This window comes from Harpegnathos saltator, unplaced genomic scaffold (genome assembly GCF_003227715.2).
Source record: "Harpegnathos saltator strain DR-91 unplaced genomic scaffold, Hsal_v8.6 scaffold312, whole genome shotgun sequence".
Taxonomy (NCBI): domain Eukaryota; kingdom Metazoa; phylum Arthropoda; class Insecta; order Hymenoptera; family Formicidae; genus Harpegnathos; species Harpegnathos saltator.
Genome location: NW_020230109.1, coordinates 312,426 through 336,175, shown reverse-complemented (window position 1 = coordinate 336,175; position 23,750 = coordinate 312,426). Strand labels below are relative to the sequence as shown.

Here is a 23,750-nt window from a genome sequence, read left to right as displayed (position 1 = left end):
ATAGTCCGCAGTCTGCAAGTGGAACGGAAAAAATTTGATGCATAAAATTCATTGTAATTATTTTTCATTGAACTGTAAATAATTTCATTAAACTACATATATATATATATACCATTGTAACTAAAAAAATATATATATGTATAATATGTTTATAAAACGAAAATTGTATACTGCTTGTTTCAATAAAATTTGCGAACCCTATTATACACACATCACAAAAAAATATATATATATTGAGTTGAATAATAATTAATTTCTTTATTTTCAGGTACAATGGAATAATTGTATGTTTATGTCATTATAATTTCATGAAATAATGTATGTGATATATTGAACTATTGGGTTCCTCACAAAGTGCTTGCGTTCATTAACATCATTGATTCATGTTAATTCTTTGTATAAAATTAAGTTTTGAAAATCACTGAAAAAACTGCAATGACTTTTTGAACAACCCAATATCATCTACCATCTCTCGCATACATTGCTTCATGAAATTATAACAACATACAAGTATTGTTTAATTTTACCAAAAAATACAAAATTACTTCTCAGATAGCACCAAATCTTCAGAGAATGTTCTTAGAACGTTCTTAGGATATATGAATGTCCTTAGAACGTTCTTAAAATATCCTTTCAAGATTGTGCTATATAAGTTATTACACGTTTAATATATATATAAGGCCTGTTTTTTCTCGTTGCACTGCTGCACTGATGCAATAAGTTAGAGTGAGAAATATATATTTGTTTCACTCTAACTTATTGCATCAGTGCAGCAGTGCAGCGAAAAAGAACAGGCCTTATATTTATATATCTGTGTATTGGATTTCAATGTAGCGCGTATCCCCACTCTGTATCATGTGATCCATTTTAGTTCCACCAGTTCCGGTACGTATCATGGCTCCAAAAACCCGTCGCTCGGTTTCTAAAGCCAGCGGCACACGGTGCTTGTTTTCGTGCTGGATTGCTTACTGGATGAAAATACTGCGTTCTGATTGGTACATTTCCGAAGATGGATGGAAATATACTAATCAGAACGCAGTATTTTCATCCAGCAAGTAATTCAGCACGAAAACAAGCACCGTGTGCCGCTGGCTTAAGAGGGGAGTTTGTACCCCCTGCGGTGGCTGCTCTCAGGTTTCTCTCTGGTCTGACCATCTGACAGCACTGCTGCGCCTCCTTATGGAGGATTCACACTACGTCCGATGTCCGATGTACGACGTCCGATCTTTGACTATATAACTATGGATTGCTAGCAATGACTTTGGGCATCTATGAACATCTGCAGCGCCGCCAGTACCAAACACGGCCATTATTAGAACTATCATCGCACTTTTCATTCCTGTTTTACCATTAAAAAGATATTATTTGCGATCATGAATTTATAAGGAAAGGAAAATATAAAGAACACAAAATATGCTGTATATAATAAAAATTACATTAGTTATATAGTTTATGTTATGAAAATCTTTTTTATACAATAACAATTAGTATTTATATATAAATAAAAATAAAAATATATATGTTAAACATAGCATCACATAACATATATATGTTAAACATAACATAAATAAAAATAGAACTTTGTTATTAATGTAAAAAAAAACGTTACATTTTCCATATTTGTTAAGATATTACTGACCTTTGAATAAAATAATTTTTGTAAACTGATGTCTGATGTACTCAATATTTTGGCTCATTAATTTCCCTTCATAATTCATAAGAATCTGTATATAACATTCTATAATTAATTTAATTAAATAATATTTGTGATTTTCGAAAACGTCTAACTCATTAACGTGGTTGTTAAAATTTATAAATATCTTATCCATATCAATATTACGTATTGTTTTTATAATTATTTCTTGGCATGCATTTTTCTTATACAAATTATTCTGTAATTTATAAAAATTAAAAACTTTATCAGCGGCAACAATGAGTTTATATGTATCTTCTCGTGGATAATGTAAATATCCACAGCTTTTTCTTTCTATGAATGTAGACTTCATAACTGTACATTCGTTAAAAAGATAAAGACATGTTTCGCAAGTAATCTTTTTTAATAATTTAATAATTAAACTTCCTTAAACTACTTGACGACATGTTTGCCACTTTTTCGGTTGTAATATCTCCTGGATATCTTATTAAACATTTATCACTTGACGCCACAGTATTGGTTTTTGTTGAATATGTCATATCATCTTGTGTTTGTCCTTGATGAGAACCAATTGTTGATTCATCTTCCATCACTACTTCAGAAGATGCATTATTGTTTTCGTTACAGTGTATACTTTCTGTTATGCTATTAACAATTTTTTTTTATTTGTATAAAGTTTGTATGAAAGTGGTATTATTATAGTTTAAATGTATTAACAATTTTAGTAATATTACCTTAAATTAGAAACATGTGGAAATATAGATGGTACAGATCCTTCGTACAAGCGTAATGATGACAATCCAGTTTTGTACATACAGGTTTCATTAAAATGTTCTTGACATATAGTGCTATTTGTTTTTATGGCCACATTTTTCAATGCTTTCACCCATTTTGTACGATGTTCCAGATTTTTTGGAAATCTAAAAATATTAATAAAGATTTAAACTATTTTAGTAATATATTTGTTTCATATGATATTCTCATACATGTCTAAACACATGAAATTGTACAAACATTACTTTTAATTGCCGTATTATTATTGCAATCTCATGTGTTTATATGTATACACATATTATACGACACTGCTTTCTTACTTTATTTAAAAATTAACCATTTAATAAGTTATTGTTGTAATGTAACATGAGAGAGACTTACGCAAATAAAGCCACATGCTTTCCTGTCTTTTTCTCTTTATGAATAGAATTATTGCACCAATGGACAACACAGTATTTCATTTTTATTTATTATTTTCTTGTTTGTAATTGCCGTGTTATTATTATCTCATATGGTATAATATATAGCTACTAGATACGTCTACTTCGTTATCATTCGTTATGCTCAACGAGTTCCATCATTTGCCGTGTTTGGTACTGGCGGCGCTGCAGATGTTTGTAGACACTTATTGCGTGGAAAAGTAAGCTGCTAGCAGTCCATAGTTATATAGTCAAAGCGTCCGATATCCAATGGAGAATTCAATTCGCCATTAGAAAGCTGTTCTCCTATTGGATATCGGACGTCGTACGTCGGACATCAGATGTAGTGTGAATCCTCCGTTATTCCTATGTTCATGGGCCGTTTTCAGGTTTCTCTCTGGAGATAGCCATTCTTATCTTCTTTTTAATGCAAGTAATATAACTCAACAACAAGTTTGACACCGAATGACGACATTACCGGTGATGAATTCAGAACCATAGTGTGCTATTGCTATTATCGCTCTTCAAGAGCATGTCGGGGAGCATTGCTTTATCGTTAAGAATTTAAGATTTGTGATGTGAAGTGGTGTATTGCGGCCGGTGTTGTGCCCCAAAATTTAGCAACAATAATAAAGAAATTGATCCTTATCAAGTGTCTGGTACGATAATAAGAACAACGTGTGTTATAAGCATGGCACATCAATTGCTTTCATCGGCCGGCAAATTGGAAAAATTACTTCTAAAATCCACCCAGAAAGGTTACTTCGACATATTTCAGGTATCCTAATCTATCATATATCGCTTATTTGTGATATAACATATATCGTTATGGCGTCATGTACTCGATTGCGACGTTTCTGTGTCGACAGCATCATTATGATCTTAATTGTGCGATTTTATACACGTACATTGCATGTGTTTTATATAATTTCATGTAAATTTTGAGAATTTGATGTTTTATTAATTTAGTGATTACATTTTGCCTTGAATATATCGTTTCTTTTTTTTTTAATGAAATATACGTTCATTTGGACTTTGCTATTTTACATTTTATAATCGTAATCTTTTGCTAGTTTTCACAATCAATTATATAGATTCACAATTTTACAACATTCAAATCAGTTTTATGATAAAGTATCTAATGCTAAAGTACTAAAAGGAATAATGTAAATGTTTCTGTAATAAGAAAACAAAAAACTAAATCGAGGTGCATTTTTTCAGTTAAAGCGGCAATTATCTTTACTCAAAAATGATACATTATTATCTACAATTGAACAATTGCAACAAAAATGGAGATCATTTTGTAAACAACCACCTAAAGGATTTGAAAAGTTTTACAAACCAGGTTATTTTTGTATATCATGAAAATAATTATTTATTGATCTTTTATTATTTATATAGTATAATTTTTATGGAGTTTTTAAAAATTCATATGATTGATATGCTATATATATAGGTGAGACCAAAAATGTTGAAAATATTGGTAAAAAGGCAGAAGAAGCATCAAGTAAAAAAGCTAGTACACAAAAACCATCATCTAGCTCTAGCTCTTCTTCTAGCTCCAAAGATTTTCAGTGGATATTTAAAATGTTTGGAGACAGTAGTCAACGTGGATCTAAAGGATTTGAGGGTGGTGACAAGGATAAAACATTCATGATTTTGAGTGCAGCTAGTTTAGCTGGTTTAGTTATATATATATTTGCCCAGGATTTTAATCAAAAAGAAATCACATGGAGAGAATTTGTATACAAGTATATATTATATTGATTAATTATAGTAAAAATCAATAAAACAAGTATTCATTTACTACTTAGAAATAATTATTCAGAAAAAGCTAATGTTTACAAGAATATCAGTTACTTTTCTTTTTTCAGTTATTTAGGTAAAAATCTTGTTGAGAAATTAGAAGTGATAAATAAGAAGTGGGTACGTGTAAGACTTATGCCTGGATATACTGTTGATAGCTCGGTATGTTTCTTTAATTATAAAATTAGTAGTTAAAGTTTATTTTTTAAATATATTTATATTTGTGCTATTATTTTTTACAGGATACCTTATGGTTCAATATTGGTAGTACAGATACTTTTGAAAGAAATCTGGAAAATGCTCAACTTGAATTAAATATTGGTCCTGAGAATTATATCCCTGTGGTTTATAAAAATGAAGTAGAAAGTATAAACCTACTGTCATATCTACCGCAGATTTTGATGTGGGGTATGTATACGCAATAATAGCAATTAATTTTGTAAATATTTTCATTATGAGTTACAAATTGTAATTACTACTAAAATATATTTCAGGTTTTCTTATTTTCCTCATTCGAAGATCTGCGGAAGCAATGACTGGTAAAGGAGGTAAAAGAGGTGGATTATTTGGTCAAGTAATGGAATCGACAGCAAAGCTGATCAATTCGAAAGATATTGGTGTACGATTCAAGTATGTAATATTAGGTTTTATTAAATATGTGATAAATTTTAAGTTATATATCTTGATATATGTTGTGCATTATTAGGGATGTAGCTGGATGTGAAGAAGCTAAAATAGAAATTATGGAGTTTGTAAATTTTCTGAAAAATCCGCAGCAATATATAGATCTTGGAGCTAAGATACCAAAGGGCGCTATGTTGACAGGTATAAAAATTGTTTAAAAATATCAGCATAGATTTGAAATACTGCAGTAATATGTATATACATATTACTGAGGTCCAAAAGTTTTCAGTCCAAGGATATAAAAAGTGATAAAATAAATATACCATTTTAATTTTTTTTAATATAATCATTCTTTATTTCAGTATATTGTTTAGAACATCTTTTAGAATAATGAATTCATTTTTCTACTACTAAAAAGATTTCTGAATTTTTGTTCTTAACATGGTTTAACATTGGAAGTTACTTTATCATTGGTAACCACAAAAATTTACTTAAATTTTGATAATAAAATAATCAAACTATAGATAAAGTCAAAACTATATATATATATAGTTTTATATATATATAGGGGTAATTTTCTATTTTTAAAATTAAAATCTGATTTGTACAAAGGAATTTACTAATGACGAAGAAACGATCTTTATTTCTAGTATTACACTAATTTAAAGACAAAATTTCAGAATAAGAGCGATATTTTCAGAATATTCTTTTCAAGGTATAGAAAAAATAATACATTGTTTTAAAAAATATATTGAAATAAAGAGTAATTTATATAAAAAAAGAAAATGGTTTATCCTATTTTATTATCTTTTATATCCTTAGATCAGTAATTTTTGAATCTTATTACATATGTGTGCGCGCATGCACGCAGAGTGCAACATTTAAATTGATACACTTAAATATATAAAAAATAAAGTAAAATGAAATATTTCAGATAGAAGTTATAAAGTTTCAAAAAGGATATGTAATGCTATCGGTTTGATCTCCAAGTAGGCTGTCAAAATGAGATGAAAGTCAATTTCATACTTTTTAATGTTTTAAACACTCACGTTTATAGTCTTTTTCGTGACAAATTCAATGATCACACACATAACCCTTTCGTTCCTAACGCCGGCTATAGTTGGCATCCACGATGTGACTCGCAGAGACAAGCGTCGGCTATAGCCGGCGACATTCGCGAATTACAATAATTATGTTTTAATTAAAACAATTATTGTTTATGTAGAAATTATTAATATTTTGTTTTAAAAAAAAAGTCCCTTTTCTTCCAAAAGCATGTCAAGGCGTTTAGGCGTGAGACGTAAACCCGAACGCCAAAGACTATCTAATGTGTACACTTTTGGCGCGGGGAGCGGGGACCCGTTCAGTGGCGGCGCTACGGCCGAGCGAACTACCGTAACGAAAGGGTTAAAGTCATTCAAGATTAAATGACCAACGCAAAGTTCATGAACATTCCCAGCTTTTGAAAATTTTTTCATAGCTCATAAGATTATAATAAGATTATAATAACAAGATTATAATAACAAGTGGCTAAAGACAAAAAGAAAAAGTTTAATGACTTATATATTTATTAGACTTAACATCTCTAGATTTTTTCTGCGGAGGTTTTTTAAAGAGAAAAATGTATCAAGATGTATCAACTGCCAGAAAATAACAAAGTATTTATTAGAAATATTTTTTATAATATTGATAGGGAAATATTTTGTTAAATCTTCATCAGTTTTTCATTTAACAAAAGTGCAAAATTAACGGTCATCATTTCGAGCGCGCGCGCGCGCGTGCACACACGCACACACACACACACACACGTGCGCGCGCACACACGCACACACACACACACACACGTGCGCGCGCACACGCGCACGCACGCACGCACGCACGCACGCACGCACACACGCACGCACGCACGCACGCACGCACGCACGCACGCCACGCACGCACGCACGCACGCACGCACGCACGCACGCACGCCACGCACACGCACACGCACACGCACACGCACACGCACACGCACACGCACACGCACGCACACGCACACGACACGCACACGCACAAACACCACATTTTACACGCATAGATTCCAGAATGCCCATATCAAACGTTGTTTTTGAAAAATACGCACTTTCTCGAAAAGTGTTTCATACAAAAGTTAATATTTTAAGTGACGCATTATGTAGTAGTATTAGTATGACCTTGAATATCATTGTCAAATAGGTGTTAGGTAATGAAGATCACTTTTTTAATGAAAACTTCAATTTTTTAATGCATATCTTTATAGCTGACGTCGAGGATTTTCGAAAATATTAATAAGTAATAAATTAATATTATTAATAATAAATAAATAATAAACAATAATTAATAACATAATAAGATACTTTTTCGCTAAATATTTCTCGCGTTATGACGTCCGAAAGTTACAGTACAGTGGGCATTAGCGTTACCAAAAGTATATCTCATGGAGGTTATATGATTGAATTTACTTCTACATGTGCACATATGTGTATGTGTGTGCACGCGTGTGTTTTAAATAATGTGTTTTAAATAAACTTTAGGAACGTTAATTATTTAGGCTTCTATTGACTGACTTATTATCAATGATAAAAATTGTTTATCATTTTCTTTATCATCAATAATAAAAACGTTTGAAAAATATGTTTCAAAGTTTGACCATCTAGATGTATTTAAAACCAAGAAGAAACATAAGCATTATGCGAGCCGAATTGATTGCGTTAATCGCAGTTATCTGTATATATAGAATCCCATAATTCGCTACGAGGAATTCGTGGAAATATAGAGCGAAACATAAGACAAACATAAAAATTCTATACCGTTTTGCGATATTAGCAATAATTATCTAGTTATTAATGACAAAAATCTGACAAGTGAGCGCACGTCGAAATGATTAGAGAATTATTGCAGCCAGCAACAGTGCGCCCCAGTTAATTCAACTGTCGGCGGCGTGTGACGAGATTAAACACGAGCGGTGCATTCTCCTCGCCGCGCGCTGGCAACAGTATTTAGATCGAGTGGGTCGCGCTCTTGTTGAAGTGACTGCAATGCTTCTCCAGTCATCCATCTCGGCGCGTGTTTACTCCATAGATTTCTGTCATTAATAACTTCATAATTATTGCGAATATTGCAAAAACGAAATAGGACTTTTATGTTTATCTTAATCTGCTCTATCTTCACGAATTTCTCGTATTGAACTCTAAAACATTGAGTTATAAAAAATATACAAATATACGTAAAAAATATACGTAAAAAAATATTTCTTTTTTAACTACACTTTCCAGTTAAATTTAAAATTACTAGTTTTTAAACTTTCGCGGCCATTGATACAAACAGGGTATATTTCTTCCGGATGAGTACCGCATCGTAATTTAACTTTGTGCCGACATTTCGTAAACATTGCAATTTGCATCGTCAGGGCTAGGGGCTCCGATACTGAGTCTTCCTGGTTTGTGGTTATATACTTTTCCATTCTTCTAACAAGTAAAGATACCCAACTGTCACTCACCGATTTTGATGAAACTTTGCCCACTTATAGAGCTATGGAAAATAATCGACACGTATTTTTTTATTTGCGGAGAAGCTGTTTTAAGGATGGAAACTACCCCTTATTTATATAGAGTGTTTTCGCGTTAGAAGTGCTATCTTGTTGTTTATTCGAAAGGCTGAAAGGTTTCATGAGATTTTTGGGGTCGCTAAATTCGAATCTGATGTGAAAATTCAAAAATACAAAATGGCGCATCAAATATGGCGTCTATGTCTCATGAGTGGGACCATTTTTACCATGTAAATTAAAATGATGTCGACGAAAATTACCATTTTTTACATATATAGGGGAAATCACATTGTTTTCACTATTTTTAGTATTACTGTTTGTCATTTGTTTTTATGCGTGCATACGAAATGTCTTCAGGCAACTTATATGGAATTTACTATTATTTCACCTAACATTAAATGAATCTATTGAGAATAAATGTTCCATATATTTCAGTATTTGATTATTCATTGAGGGATCTCGAGAACCTAAAAAAATCGTAATTTTCGTCAACATCATTTTATTTTACATGGAAAAAATGGTCCCACTCACGAGACATAAACGCCATATTTGATCCACCATTTTGTATTTTTAAATTTTCACGTCAGATTCGAATTTAACGACCCCAAAAATCCCATGAAACCTTTCAGCCTTTCGAATAAACACAAGATAGCACTTCTAACGCGAAAACACTATGTAAATAAGGGGTAGTTTCCACTTTAAAACTGCTTCTCCGCAGCTAAAAAAAATACGTATCGATTATTTTCCATAGTTCTATAAGTGGGCAAAGTTTCATCAAAATCGGTGAGTGACATTTGGGTACCTTTACTTGTAAGTGGGGGTTGGGAGAAATGGGGAACGGGATGGAGGAAATGTTTCGACCAATCATATTAATTGGCCAGCTGGTTAATTAAAAACCGGGAGGACAGCGTGCCAAATAGGGTTCACCTGAAGATCCTTATCTCGGTTAACATTGTTGGGATGTTCCAGAATTTTCAATCTTTCTCGATGTTTTCTGGCGTAGTAGTTTTGTGAGGAGGCTAGAATGGTTGTTTTGTCATACTGTGCGGTGTATCCAGTCTCCATCTAGTGTTCAGCTAAGGCAGATTGTGAAAAGTGACCGTACTTGGTAAATTGCTGGTGTCCTTTGGTCCGTGTACTAATCCTCTTCCCGGCTTCCCTTATATATATTTTTCCGCAGAAACAAGAGATCTTATATATACCTGGTGTATCCAAATGTGATTCCTGGTCTTTCGGGTTGGGGAGTAATTGTGAGATCTTTTTTGGTGGCTTGAAAATCACTAATGTTATGTTTGTTTAGAGCCCTGCGTTCTGTTGTACCTTGAAGATATGGGAAGACAACCGTCTTGTTCTTTTCTCTTTCTTCCTCTGGTAACTCAGTTTTTTCTCCTTTTTCCTTTAGCTCTTGAGTATTGTTCAGATCCGAAATTTTGTTTTTTGGTTTATATGAGGATAGTCACAGAAATACCCGACCTGACATATAAATGGCGGTTGTTGTTTGAAAACAATGACTATGGTAGAAAGTACCAACTTTATAAAGCTTAAGTTTGAAGTTTGACGACGCTACGCTGTTTAGTATTTGTTTTGGCAGCCATTGTTGGCAGCCATCAATAGTGAACGCTCTCAGTGAATTTGTAAACATGGAAAAAATTGGTCATCGTTATGTGATATAATACTTTCATTTGAAGGGCCTTAGTCCAACCAATATCAAAGCGGAGCTAGATTCTACTTTGGGGGAGTCTGCTCCTTCATTTACAACAGTAAAATATTGGGTGGCAGAATTTAAACGAGGCCGTACGAGCTACCAAAACGGACATCGCAGTGGTCGAACAAATGAGGTGACCACGCCAGAAATGGTGAAGAAAATCCACAAAATGGTATTGGATGACTGTCGACTGAAAGTGCGCGAGTTAGCAGACATGGTAGGCATTTCAAAAAGTGCTGTACATCGCATATTGACTGAAAATTTGGACATGAGAAAGCTGTGCGCAAGATGGGTGCCGTGATTACTCACAATGGAACAAAAACATCGTCGTGAGGATGTTTCAATCGAGTGTTTGGCGAAGTTTCACAGCAATAAAGTCGAGTTTTTACGTTGATTCATAACCATGGATGAAACATGGGCCCATCACCTGAGACGAAGGAACAGTCAAAACAATGGACTGAAAGGGAAGAATCAGCTCCAAAGAAGGCGAAGACAGTTCCATCTGCAGGCAAGGTCATGGCGTCAGTTTCTTGGGATGCGCGTGGGATAATTTTCATTGATTATCTTCAGAAAGGAAAAACAATCAATGGCGAGTATTATGTGAACTTATTGCAGCATTTGAGTGATGAAATCAAGAAAAAACGGCCGCATTTGGCGAAGAAGAAAGTTTTGTTTCATCAAGACAATACACTAGTTCACATATCCGTTATCGCGATGGCCAAAGTCAATGAGTTAAAGTTCGAATTGCTTCCTCACGCACCCTATTCGCCAGATTTAGCCCCCTCGGATTATTTTCTGTTTCCAAACTTGAAAAAATGGCTCGGTGGTAAAAGATTTGCCAACAATGAAGAGGAGTCTGCGGTTGATGGCTATTTTGAGGAGCTCGACGATTCCCATTATAAACAGGGTATCGAAGCTATTGAACATCGCTGGGGAAAGTGTATTGAGCTAAAAGGAGACTATGTAGAGAAATAAAGATATTTTTTCCCATATTTTTTGTGTTTTCTTTGTTAGGTCGGGTACTTCTGGGGTTATCCTCGTAGGTTATTCGATTGATGTCTTTATTCGTGTATCTGTTGTTGGTTAAAGCTCGATTGAGATGTTCTAATTCTTCGTCTAGGGAAGCTGTTTCAGAAATTGTTAGGACTCTATAGACCAGGGAACTGATGACAGATTTCTCATCACCAGCACAAAAGAAATCTGTCATCAGCTCCCTGGTCTACAGAGTCCTAACAATTTCTGAAATAGCTTCCCTAGATGAAGAATTATAACACCTCAATCGGGCTTTAACCAACAACGAATACAGTAAAATATTAATTGCACATCAATCGCATAACCTATAAACTGAAGAACAAAATTTTGGATCCGAACAACACCCAAGAACTAAAGGAAAAAGGAGATAAAATTGAGTCACCAGAGGAAAAAAGAGAAAAGAACAAGACGGTTGTCCTCCCATATCTTCAAGGTACAACAGAACGCAGGGCTCTAAACAAACATAACATTAATGATTTTCAAGCCACCAAAAAAGATCTCACAATTACTCCCCAACCCGAAATACCAGAAACCACACTTGGACACACCAGGTGTATACAAGATCCCTTGTTTCTGCGGGAAAATATATATAAGGGAAACCGGGAAGAGGATTAGTACACGGACCAAAGAACACTAGCGATTTACCAAGTACGGTCACTTTTCACAATCTGCCTTAGCTGAACACTGGATGGAGACTGGACACACCGCACAGTATGACAAAACAACCATTCTAGCCCCCTCACAAAACTACTACGCCAGAAAACGTCGAGATTGAAACTTCACACAAGATTGAAAATTCTGGAATATCCCAACAATGTTAACCGAGATAAGGGTCTTCAGATGAACCCTATTTGGCACGCTGTTCTCCTGGTTTTTTAATTGACCAGCTGACCAATTAATATGATTGGTCGAAATATTTCCCCCACCTCATTCCCCATTTCTCCCAACCCTCACTTAGAAGAATGGAAGAGTATACAGGGTATCCCGGGAGGAAAGATCAATATTTCGTGAGGGTATAGAATGAGGTAATATAAGGCAAAAATGTTGAATAAACATGGTGTCGTTTATTACTGGTTTCCGAGATACAGCTATGTTAAATTACACGTCAGAATTTAATGTTGGCGCGTCATTGGGATTTCATTCTTCACCGTAACAGAGCGTTGCAGGCTGTGTATCAGTTGGAAAGATTAACGAAACACCTGGTGATCTGTCCTGCTGTTTGTGACACACTGCAAACATGCCGCACGTGTTTTCTAATGTAGAGTACGCAGATATGGTTTATGTTTATGGCTATTGTGATCGCGGTGCTCTCGCAGCCGTTGAAGAATATCATCGCCGTTTTCCGATGCGCCGCATTTCAGACCGAAGAGTATTCTCAAACGTGTTTAATAGCTTACGTGAAAATAGTACACTTCCCAATGCTCACATCACATCTGAACGTAGAGTTGAGAGAAATGTTGAGGAAGAAGAAAATGTACTTCAAATGGTACAAAGGAGCCCTACGACTAGTACAAGAAGGATTTCTGCATGTACTGGTGTTCCTCAGACACGTGTCTGGTGGATACTGCATGACCAACATCTGTATCCATTTCATCCGCAACGAGTACAAATCTCTATGAAGCAGATGGAGCACACGTCTACAGTTTTGCCAGTGGTTACAGAATCATCGTGAATTGATTCCGTCATACTTTTCACTGACGAGGCAACATTTACGCATAATGGCATAAATAATAACATATCGTATAACACATATCGTTGGTCGCAAGATAATAACCCTAATTGTACAGAATTTCCAAGTTCGTTTCTCCGTCAACGTATGGTGTGGCATGATTGATGGAATACTGATTGGTCGCGTTATTTTACAAAATCGTATGACAGGGCAGAGTTACCTCGACTTTTTACAAAGTACGCTTCCACAACAACTAGAAGATATTTCCCTGGCTACACGAAGAACAATGTATTTTCAGCACGACGGAGCACCTCCTCATAACACACATGTTGTGAGAGAACATTTAAATGCAGTGTTTCCACATCGCTGGAATGATCGCGGTGGAACAGTGCAGTGGCCACCAAGATCACCCGAACCTAACTCCCCTGGATTTCTGCTTGTGGGATTAAAGTGCGGTTAAAGTGCGAGGTGTATAAAACTAAAATGAATACACGGGATGAACTTATTGCACGTATAATAGCCGCTGTTGACCAAATTAGAGGTCGTGAAGATGGCCTCCGGCGCGCAACTCGCCACGTTCTCACAAGATGTGACAAATGTATCGAAGTACGGGGCGAAATATTCGAAAATTTGTTATGATACATGTATTACAATGTAATTGCAGTAAACTTCAATTCATATTAGACAATTCCGACGTGTAATTTAACATAGCTGTATCTCGGAAACCAGTAATAAACGACACCATGTTTATATAACATTTTTGCCTTATATTACCTCATTCTATACCCCCACGAAATATTGACCTTTTCCGGGACACCCTGTATAAGGACAACCACAAACCAGGAAGACTCAGTATCGGAGCTCCTAGCCCTGATGATGCAAGCTGCAATGTTTGCGAAACGTCGGCACAAAGCTGAATTACGATGCGGTATTCATCGGGAAGAAACATACCCAAATTTAAAATTACTTTAATGATTTAAATTCTATTTCCATCGTTCAATTTCCAATGACTTTAAATCATACGTAGTCATTAAATTCGTCATGTGAAAGATTATAAGTGTAAATATTTAAAAAAAATAGTCCCATTAAGAAATATGAATTCGACTATCATTTCTTCTTGACATTTCTCCCGATAGTCAGCGATAGTACCATTTTTTTCTTTTTATCACGGTGAGGAAATCCTCATGGATACCCCCGCTCCTCGGGGGGAAGAGGTTATGCCGGACTCTTACCGGCTAAAACCCCACCGGGGTATTTTTCAAGCGGGCCGGAGTGTGAGGAGTCGGGGGAACTGCGCCTGCACTCTGCGGGGGGGCCCCCGACACTCCGGCCCTGGGGCTCTAAGGGAGTCCCTCGCCCAAGTGCCGCGCCTCCTCCCACAAAGGGAGTCGAGGGCGCGGCGAGTAATAGCACTACTACACATTTCTTTTGAAATTTTATAAGTTTTATCGCAAATATCTTCTCTCCCATTTTGTTTTATTTTTCATATATTTAGGCGTCTCGGTTTTAATGCCGCACCTTATATAAATATATATAAGACGTTTGATAAAAAACCAATTAAAAATTAATTTTTTTCACGAACGGTTAAAAATAGAGGAAGGCAACCGTTACTAAAATTGTAAGATAAATAGAAGTGCATATCTAAATGACTTTAAATGACTTTGAGTGACGGTTTTCACATCGGAAAAGAACAAAAAATTTTTTTGACGTAAAGAAGTAAATTAAATGTAAATTTCAATCACTATATAGATAGTATTCAATAAGCTTGATAACTTTTATATCAAAATAACCTTCAAAACTTTAACTGTTGTTGAATTGAATTATAAGTCAGAAAATTTGGAACTGACCTTTTTGTTACGATAAATGTTCAAAATATTCACTATGGAGGATATCAACGAAATTATAAGTCAGAAAATTTGGAACCGATCTTTTTATCATTTCAATAAGTGTTCAAAATGTTCACTATGTTGACACGCCTATAATTTTCGCGGAAAACTTGCTTATATCTCTTCTAACTATTATATGGTTATTTTGCGAAAAATATTTTTTATTCTTTCTACTATGTTTTCTACAATATAGTAGAATGTTGAAAGTAAAAGTTAGCTCTTTCACTCTTCCTCAAAGGTAAAAATTCTCACATATTAAATCGGGTTATTTCGCAGATCAATGAAATAATTTTAAACAAATTGGTTAGTAGAAGTAATTTTGTATCATCTCTCATGAATAGTGGAGGAGTTAGCTTACTTTCAACACCCATTCATTTCTAATTTTGTTGATTATCTGAACAGTTAAATTTTCGAAAGATATTTTGATATAAAAGTTATATTAAGCTCATTGAGTATTATCTATGAAATGATTAAATTATATCCCTTTATATTAAAAATACTTTTTTTGCTCTTTTTGGTGAAAAATCAACACTCAAGGTTATTCAAGATTTTCAAAGCATGTACCTACTTGTCCTACAATTTTGATAATGGATATTTTTATCTCTAACCGTTTATGAGAAAAATGTGATGCACTTTTTATCAGACACCCTATGTGTACAGGTTGCGCGAAAAGTTCGCGGAGCGGCATCTATAAATAAATGGTAGAATTATAAATTGTAGTCGGTTATATAGAATCACTCTTCACATAAACCTAGATTAGGTTTCATTTCCATCTGTCAATTCTTTCTGTGTTTACAAGCCAATTGAAGTTGACGTGTCAGTATATTTGTTTGCAATGGAAAATTTGAAACAGCGTGCAGTGATTGAGTTCTTTGTTAAAAAAGGTTTAAAGGCAATGGAAATTTATTCCGAGATGGTAAATGTGTTAGGGGAATCTGTTCCTTCAAAAACAATGGTTTGTAAATGGACACTTGAGTTTCAACGTGGTCGTACAAGCATCGAAGATAATCCACGCAGTGGACGTCCAAAAAGTGCATCAACACCAGAAATCATTGAACAAATACATGTTATTGTTTCTGAAGATCCAAGTGTGACTACGTATGAAATTGCTCATAGCATAGGCATTTCAGATGAACGGGTACGGCATATTTTGCATAAAGAATTATAAATGAAAAAGGTGTTTGGAAAAGTGGTGCCGCATACATTAACAATTCAACAAAAACTCGCTCGAAAGCAAATTTCTCAACGTCATTTGAATCGTTTTAAGAAGAATAAAACCGATTTTGTGCGTCGTTTTATAACTATGGATGAGACTTGGATCTATCACCATGATCCTAAATTGAAACAGGAACGTTTATAGTGCACTGAAGCTGGATGTTCAGCTACAAAGCAAACAAAGCATGAAAGATCGGCAAAAAAGGTTTTGGCATCAGTTTTTTGGAATGCTAAAGGGATTTTGTTAATTGACTATTTGGAAAAAGGTAAAACAATTAATTCTGAATATTATTGTAACCTTGTGGATCAATTGGACGCAAAAATTCGTGAGAAAAGACCTGGTTTGCAGCACAAACAAATCATTTTTCACCAAGACAACGCACCTGTTCACAAAAGTGTTTTGTCAATATCTAAATTCAATGAATTGAAGTACAAATTGCTTGATCATCCACCATATTCGCCAGATTTGGTACTCAGTGACTTCTATCTGTTCCGAAGCCTGAAACAATTCCTCCATGGAAAGCATTTGTTGGCGAATGAAGAAGCTATAACTGCCGTAGAGGCATATTTCGCAGACCTTCCAGAAACACACTTCCGCAATGGAATAAAATTATTGGAGAGCCATTGGGCCAAGTGTATTGAAGTTAATGGAGACTATATTGAAGAATAAAATCATTTTTAGAATTAGGCATTCTTTATTTCAGTTTCGCTCCGCGAACTTTTCACGCAACCTGTATATATGTATGTATGTATATAGGGTGTTAGAAAAGTCTGGAAACGGTCAAATATCGAAAACGAAACGTTTCTGAGAAAAATGTTTCTAACCAAAGTTATAGAGTTTTAACAGTTCTGTTGAATGATCATATTCCGTTTGAGTGGAGGGGTCAAGGCGAGGTCAAGGCCAACATGATTTTTTTTAAATGGGACACCCTATTTTTTCACACATTTTATTGTTAAAGATGATAGCGAGATGTTTCCAAAACATTACTTGATGACCTATTTTTGTTGAGAATTGTCTGAGTTATGAGCTTTAGAATTTACGGTGTCGCTAGCATTAGTATTATTCAGGATGTAGCGCGTGGAGGTTGCATAGTCAGACTTTACACGTGTATGTGTGTGCGTGTATGTGCGCGTGTGTGTGTGTGCGTGTGCGTGTGCGTGTATGTGTGTGTGCGCGCGCGTGTGTATCAGCAGAGTTAAGGACCCCGCGGTTCGTTACTCCCTCACAAGGAGATGACGCAACCTGTTTCATCGATTTCAACACGAGTCATAGCACACTCGATAGCTATGATGCCGTGTATAAACGCCCTAACATAATATGCGTGAATGCGTCTTTGTTTACGAGTAATTTGCAATTAAAGTTTGGCTCGCGGAGCCGTGCCCTACATAGGGCGCAAGTTACGACACTCTTTCACGAATCCGGCGTGGCTGAGCAGACAGAGGCTCCCGCGCCGCGAACACTTTTGCGCCGACGACGGCGTTCGAGTCCCGCCGACGACTTGGTCGTTTTTTTTTTCGTATGTAAAGACATGTAATAAATATTTTTATATTGTTCTTATGTATAATTCCTTTTTTTGTTTCTACGCTATTAATCAAGGCTAATTAGGAGAGTCAAGTCTTTCAAATATGAACACAACTTTTTTATTAATTACAATAAAATGTTCTTTTCGCGTAAATCTATTTCGCATAAATATTTCGTATGGTATGGGAAAGAAATGGTCAGACAGTGATTATTTTGTGTAAGAGAAACCTGAGAGCCGTTAGAACCGTTACAAGTGGAAAGGAACCCTCTTCCCTTTCCCCTTCTCGCAGAGGGATTCTCATGTTTTGTGACGTGCTCACTTCATTCTCTGGGCAGTCTTCGTAACGTGAACAGTGAAAAACTCGTGCTAAAAATGGAAACCACGTTTGTAGATGAAGCAACGATCAGCTATGTGCAAAATCTAGCAAAATGTGATATTACGAAAGAAGAGTTGACGGACGCAATAGAATATCTTCGAGGTAAATATATTGAATGTGTGAGCAATGGAAAGATATATTTGTACGTATTGTTATTGGCCTTGTATACAATATCAATTATATTGAATTCATATTTGCAGATGTCCTGATACAATTTCCGTCCAGTCTTGTTGACAGTCGCGAAGTATTTTACAACGTCAATCAAATATGTTTTCCACAAACTATACATAGTCAAAAGTGTATTTGTGCAAAAAATTATGCGTTCATTACGTGCAGTTGGTGCAAAAAACTATTATGTTTTACATGCTTTTATACGGCATTCCATCTGCAGAGTTGCGACAGCATGACCACATTTTATAATACGTAACTTTCATTTGTGTGCCTTATATTTGTCTTATGTGTGTGTATATGTGTTTTGATACGGACAAAAACATTTTATTATAATTAATAAAAAAGTTGTGTTCATATTTGAAAGACCTGACTCTCCTAATTAGCCTTGATTAATAGCGTAGAAAAAAAGGAATTATACATAAGAACAATATAGAAATACTTATTACATGTCTTTACATACGAAAAAAAAAACGAACCAGTCGTCGGCGGGACTCGAACGCCGTCGTCGGCGCAAAAGTGTTCGTGGCGCGGGAGCCTCTGTCTGCTCAGCCACGCCGGATTCGTGAAAGAGTGTCGTAACTTGCGCCCTATGCGGGGCACGGCTCCGCGAGCCAAACTTTAATTGCAAATTACTCGTAAACAAAGACGCATTCACGCATATTATGTTAGGGCGTTTATACACGGCATTATAGCTATCGAGTGTGCTATGACTCGTGTTGAAATCGATGAAACAGGTTGCGTTATCTCCTTGTCAGTATTTAATGACTCCAAACCCTCTTTGTTGTGTGTATGCGCGCGCGCGCGCATGTGTGTATGTAGACGGGTTTTTACTGAATTAAGTGTTCAAATTGTCTTCCGTCTGCTGCTTGACAATGACCTAATCGTAGGTGAAATTCATTTAAAACGTTTCGTCTCATTTCTGGTGAAATAAGATTTACTTGGTGCGGTATGCGTTTCCTGAGGCCGAGTTAGCAGGTTTCATTGCGTACACATTGTAATAAATTATTTGTAAATTGTCATTAGACTTACAAATTATTTGTAGGAACTCATCCTTATTCTTACACACACGCACACGCGCACGCACACACCACGCATACATACACACACACACACACACACACGTGTAAAGTCTGACCATGCAACCTCCATGCGCTACATCCTGAATAATACTAATGCTGGCGGCACCGTAAATTCTAAAGTTCATAACTCAGACAATTCTCAACAAAAATAGGTCATCAAGTAATGTTTTGGAAACGTCTCGCTATCATCTTTAACACTGTGTGAAAAAATAGGATATTCCATTTAAAAAAGTCATGTTGGCTTTGACCTCGCCTTGATCCCTGCATTCAGGGTTAAACGGATATGATCATTCAATAGAACTTTTAAAATCCTACAACTTTGGTTGGAAACATTTTTCTCAAACGTTTCGTTTTCGAGATATTTGACCGTTTCCAGACTTTTCTAACACCCCGTATATGCGCATGTGTGCGCTCACATATACAAACACGCACACGCATATAATATATCTTTTTTATAGGGCCACCTGGTACTGGTAAAACGTTACTGGCAAAAGCTACAGCTGGTGAAGCGAATGTACCCTTCATTACAGTGTCGGGTTCTGAATTTTTAGAGATGTTCGTAGGTGTTGGCCCTTCTAGGGTGCGCGATATGTTCTCTATGGCACGAAAGCATGCACCGTGTATATTATTTATTGATGAAATCGATGCAGTAGGTAGGAAGCGAGGAGGTCGAAATTTCGCTGGACACTCGGAACAAGAAAACACTTTAAACCAGCTTCTGGTGGAAATGGATGGTTTGTTACAGTTTATGATATATAAAGATAAAAATCGAGTAATTTCTAATATTATTTTCTATGTTCGTTATTTTTTCTAAGGATTCAATACAACGACTAACGTGGTCGTTTTAGCGGCGACTAATAGGGTAGATATCTTAGATAAAGCGTTGTTGAGACCTGGAAGATTTGACAGGCAAATATTCGTACCTGCACCTGATATTAAAGGCCGAGCATCTATCTTCAAAGTGCATTTAGCTCCTTTAAAAACAACATTAGATAAAGATCAATTAGCGAGAAAAATGGCTTCTTTGACTCCTGGATTCACAGGTACATAATTGAATATATGAAAATTATTTTTATTTAAATAATTTACTATTATTTAATATTACTTATTATTTAATGTTACTTATTACTTAATGTTACTTATTACATAGTTATTAAGCAATCATCAACTTAAAATATCATATCAAAACTATCAGAATATCATATGTAGATTATTTTAGGAGCTGATATCGCGAACGTTTGCAACGAAGCAGCTCTAATAGCAGCCAGAGACTTGAATGACAACATTCAATTGAAAAACTTTGAACAAGCTATCGAGAGAGTAGTCGCCGGCATGGAGAAGAAAACTAACGTATTGCAGCCTGAGGAGAAGAAGACAGTTGCATATCATGAAGCTGGTCACGCAGTAGCTGGTTGGTTTTTGGAATATGCAGACCCGCTTCTAAAAGTACATCTTTTTTGTTATAATTAATACCGCTAAACAATAGTATTCTTAATAATAATAATTTATTAGTATTACAATTAATAATAATAATTACATTCCCCATTATAATCAAACTTTTATCATTTTTAGGTATCCATTATCCCACGTGGCAAAGGATTAGGATATGCACAATATTTGCCGCGCGAGCAATATCTCTATACAAAAGAACAGTTATTTGATCGAATGTGTATGACACTCGGTGGGCGAGTGTCAGAAGAGATATTTTTCGGTCGTATAACCACAGGGGCCCAAGATGATTTACAGAAGGTATTATATTTGTATGCTTTGAGGTATTTTTACTTTCGCAGTATTGTTTAGTACACGATCTACTTTTCTTAAAGATTACAGAAATTGCGTATGCACAAATCACGCAATTCGGTATGAACGAGAAAGTTGGGAACGTAAGTTTTCAAGTACCGAAACCAGGAGATGTAGTTTTAGACAAACCATATTCCGAGTACACCGCCCAACTCATCGACAATGAAGTTCGTAGTTTGGTCGATAGCGCGCATAAACGAACGCGAACTCTTCTGTCTGAACATAAAGAAGATGTAATCAAGGTAAAGGTGATTTTATTTTTATTACTTGAATAACCAAAACTTTTGAACTCGTTAAAATCCTTTAAACTTCAGTGCGATGAATCCGAAACTATATTCTCCTAGTAATATCGCTTAATTTCAGGTTGCAGAACGGTTACTGAAGCAGGAAATTTTAAGTAGAGATGATATGATCGAATTACTCGGAGCACGGCCTTTTCGCGAGAAATCCACATACGAGGAATTTGTTGAAGGTACTGGCTCTTTCGAAGAAGACACTACGTTACCGGAAGGATTAAAGGAATGGAATAAGCCACAGGAGGAGGACTCCGAGGATGGTAATAAAAAGAGCAAAGAGACAGAATCTAACAAGTTTCAAGCGAAACCTTCCAAATTAGCCTCCGACGACCAGCAACAGCCACAGCAATGATTGTAATTGTAATATTTTAGTGTTTCAAAATGCTTTGTATAATAGTTTGAAATACATAATTATAGTAAGTCACTATGTTCAGCAGTGTATTCAGTTGCATCAGCTGTTGTAATCGTTGTGCGTGACAAAATTGTCGTTTAGTATAATATCTGTTATTATGTGTAATAAAATCTGGACGACATCTGCATGACGTATCTGCTTTTTTTTTCTTTTCAAACATCCATGAGGCATTTACAATCTGTTCGCTTAAAATATTTGGTAAATTGTTTGATTAAATCTATTTTAACATGAAGAGGAACATGTCCGTTGACATTCCTCATATTACACATCTACATAATAGGATGCGTTGGATTTCTTTTTTCATATTCATTTAAAACAGTATTGTACTAAAAAATCATTTGTGATTTTAGAAACTCTTAAGATCTGTTGCTCTATGTAACAACAGACATGTGATTAAGATTTTTAAATATATGATTATATTAAAGACATGTTTTTGTTCGATATAATTGTCGTCACTCTTCACATGTTCTTCTAAACCCATAATTTTAGTATGAAATTGTTTGATAAATCTTTGCAGTCGTCATTCGCGTTAGCAAATAATATTCACTCAAATCCTTCTGCAGAATGGCGTAGTTATATTTATTAATTTATTAATTAACGTTCCCTCGTCAAAGGAAGATATAATTATAACTAAAATCGACATGTAGCTTATGTGGTTTATTTTTTTGATTATACGATTTTATCATGATAATTTTATAGCTATTAATTATTAGAGCAAAAGAAACTTTTTTCATAATTTGTTCAATCGACTGCATATCATATATTTTTATTTCAACGTATTTTGCAAAAATACTTTATGCAAATAATTTTTCGTGTTTCATATAATAAAATTATTATTAAGAAGTTACATCTACCTAAAGGTTTAAAGAAAAAATATAAAACCAAAAATATTTTTTGTAGAGAAATATAAAAGGAAATTAAAACAAATTTTTTTCTCTACTAAGAGAGAAAAATAAGTTTCTTAAGCATATTTTCTTAAATCTTCATGAAAAATAGTTATAAAAGATTTCGCTGTCGATTGGGGATGTGGTGTGTGTGGTTTTATTAAAAATATTGGTCCTCCATGTAATGCACACTATTCAATCTAAATGACGTATCTAAAGTAAAATAACTCAATGGATTAAAGTAAAGTAAAAATGACGATCGTTAATGATTTCCAGCTTTGTATACCATATTTTTTTTAATAGTAGCAATATGAAGAATAAGCTTAATATTTCTATTGATTGATGAAATTGTTTATCTTTAATTATAGAAAAATTAAGATTAATATTGAAAAAGGAAGACTGTCAATGATTTCATAATGTTTTTAAGAATATTCTCTGGAAATTTTAAATAAATTTTTAGAGTAATTCTCAAGATGTGGTATCCATTGATCTAGAAAATTGTATTTTAAAAGAATCACGTTTAAAGTCTTGACAACCATGATTTTCTTATAATTAACAAAAGAACTTTTTGGTATCTTTTTATGTATTGATTCTAGAAGTTAAGGTATTTTAAATAGCAATAGCAATAGCAATTTCAGATATAAAGATGATTTTTATTGTATGCAAGATATTCTTTTCTCTTATATGTCGATTCCTGCATTCGAACGTCTGCTAAATAAATATATTAAATTTCCTTTACTTTATAATATGTAGCGCAATTATTGCTAATTTTACTATTTGTATTATTTATGATTCGAATGTAAATGGACATCTTTTACTAAATATATACACAGTAATTTTTGCAATTAATATGCCACTTA

General features: G+C 34.7%; 3 protein-coding genes across 4 annotated transcripts; 2 read left to right on the top strand and 1 right to left on the bottom strand.

The window, feature by feature from the left end:
- Positions 1-1,230: 1,230 nt before the first annotated feature.
- Positions 1,231-3,098, bottom strand: LOC105187634 (uncharacterized). 2 transcript variants are annotated; one of them, XR_003113075.1, is made up of 4 exons: positions 2,810-3,098; positions 2,389-2,574; positions 1,640-2,299; positions 1,231-1,339 (listed from the first exon to the last, which is right to left on the bottom strand). XR_003113075.1 is itself a non-coding variant. In XM_011148562.3 (3 exons), exons 1-3 carry the CDS (start codon positions 2,887-2,889, stop codon positions 2,065-2,067), a joined length of 501 nt encoding a protein of 166 aa, XP_011146864.2. In that variant the 5' UTR covers positions 2,890-3,098; the 3' UTR covers positions 1,588-2,064. The 2 variants fall into 2 exon arrangements, 1 of the variants encoding a protein (XP_011146864.2); XM_011148562.3 differs by lacking the exon at positions 1,231-1,339 and having other exon boundaries at positions 1,588-2,299.
- Positions 3,099-3,538: 440 nt separating this feature from the next.
- On the top strand, positions 3,539-22,140 carry Afg3l2 (AFG3 like matrix AAA peptidase subunit 2). Its single transcript, XM_011148563.3, has 13 exons — positions 3,539-3,625; positions 4,069-4,192; positions 4,304-4,598; positions 4,722-4,815; positions 4,896-5,061; positions 5,148-5,283; positions 5,360-5,478; positions 19,957-20,232; positions 20,314-20,541; positions 20,718-20,944; positions 21,071-21,247; positions 21,322-21,540; positions 21,662-22,140. The coding sequence occupies exons 1-13, from the start codon at positions 3,539-3,541 to the stop codon at positions 21,944-21,946; spliced, it is 2,433 nt and encodes an 810-aa protein (XP_011146865.1). The 3' UTR covers positions 21,947-22,140.
- Positions 18,070-18,720, top strand: LOC112588836 (uncharacterized). Its single transcript, XM_025299993.1, has 2 exons — positions 18,070-18,350; positions 18,449-18,720. The coding sequence occupies exons 1-2, from the start codon at positions 18,245-18,247 to the stop codon at positions 18,673-18,675; spliced, it is 333 nt and encodes a 110-aa protein (XP_025155778.1). The 5' UTR covers positions 18,070-18,244; the 3' UTR covers positions 18,676-18,720.
- Positions 22,141-23,750: the final 1,610 nt, after the last annotated feature.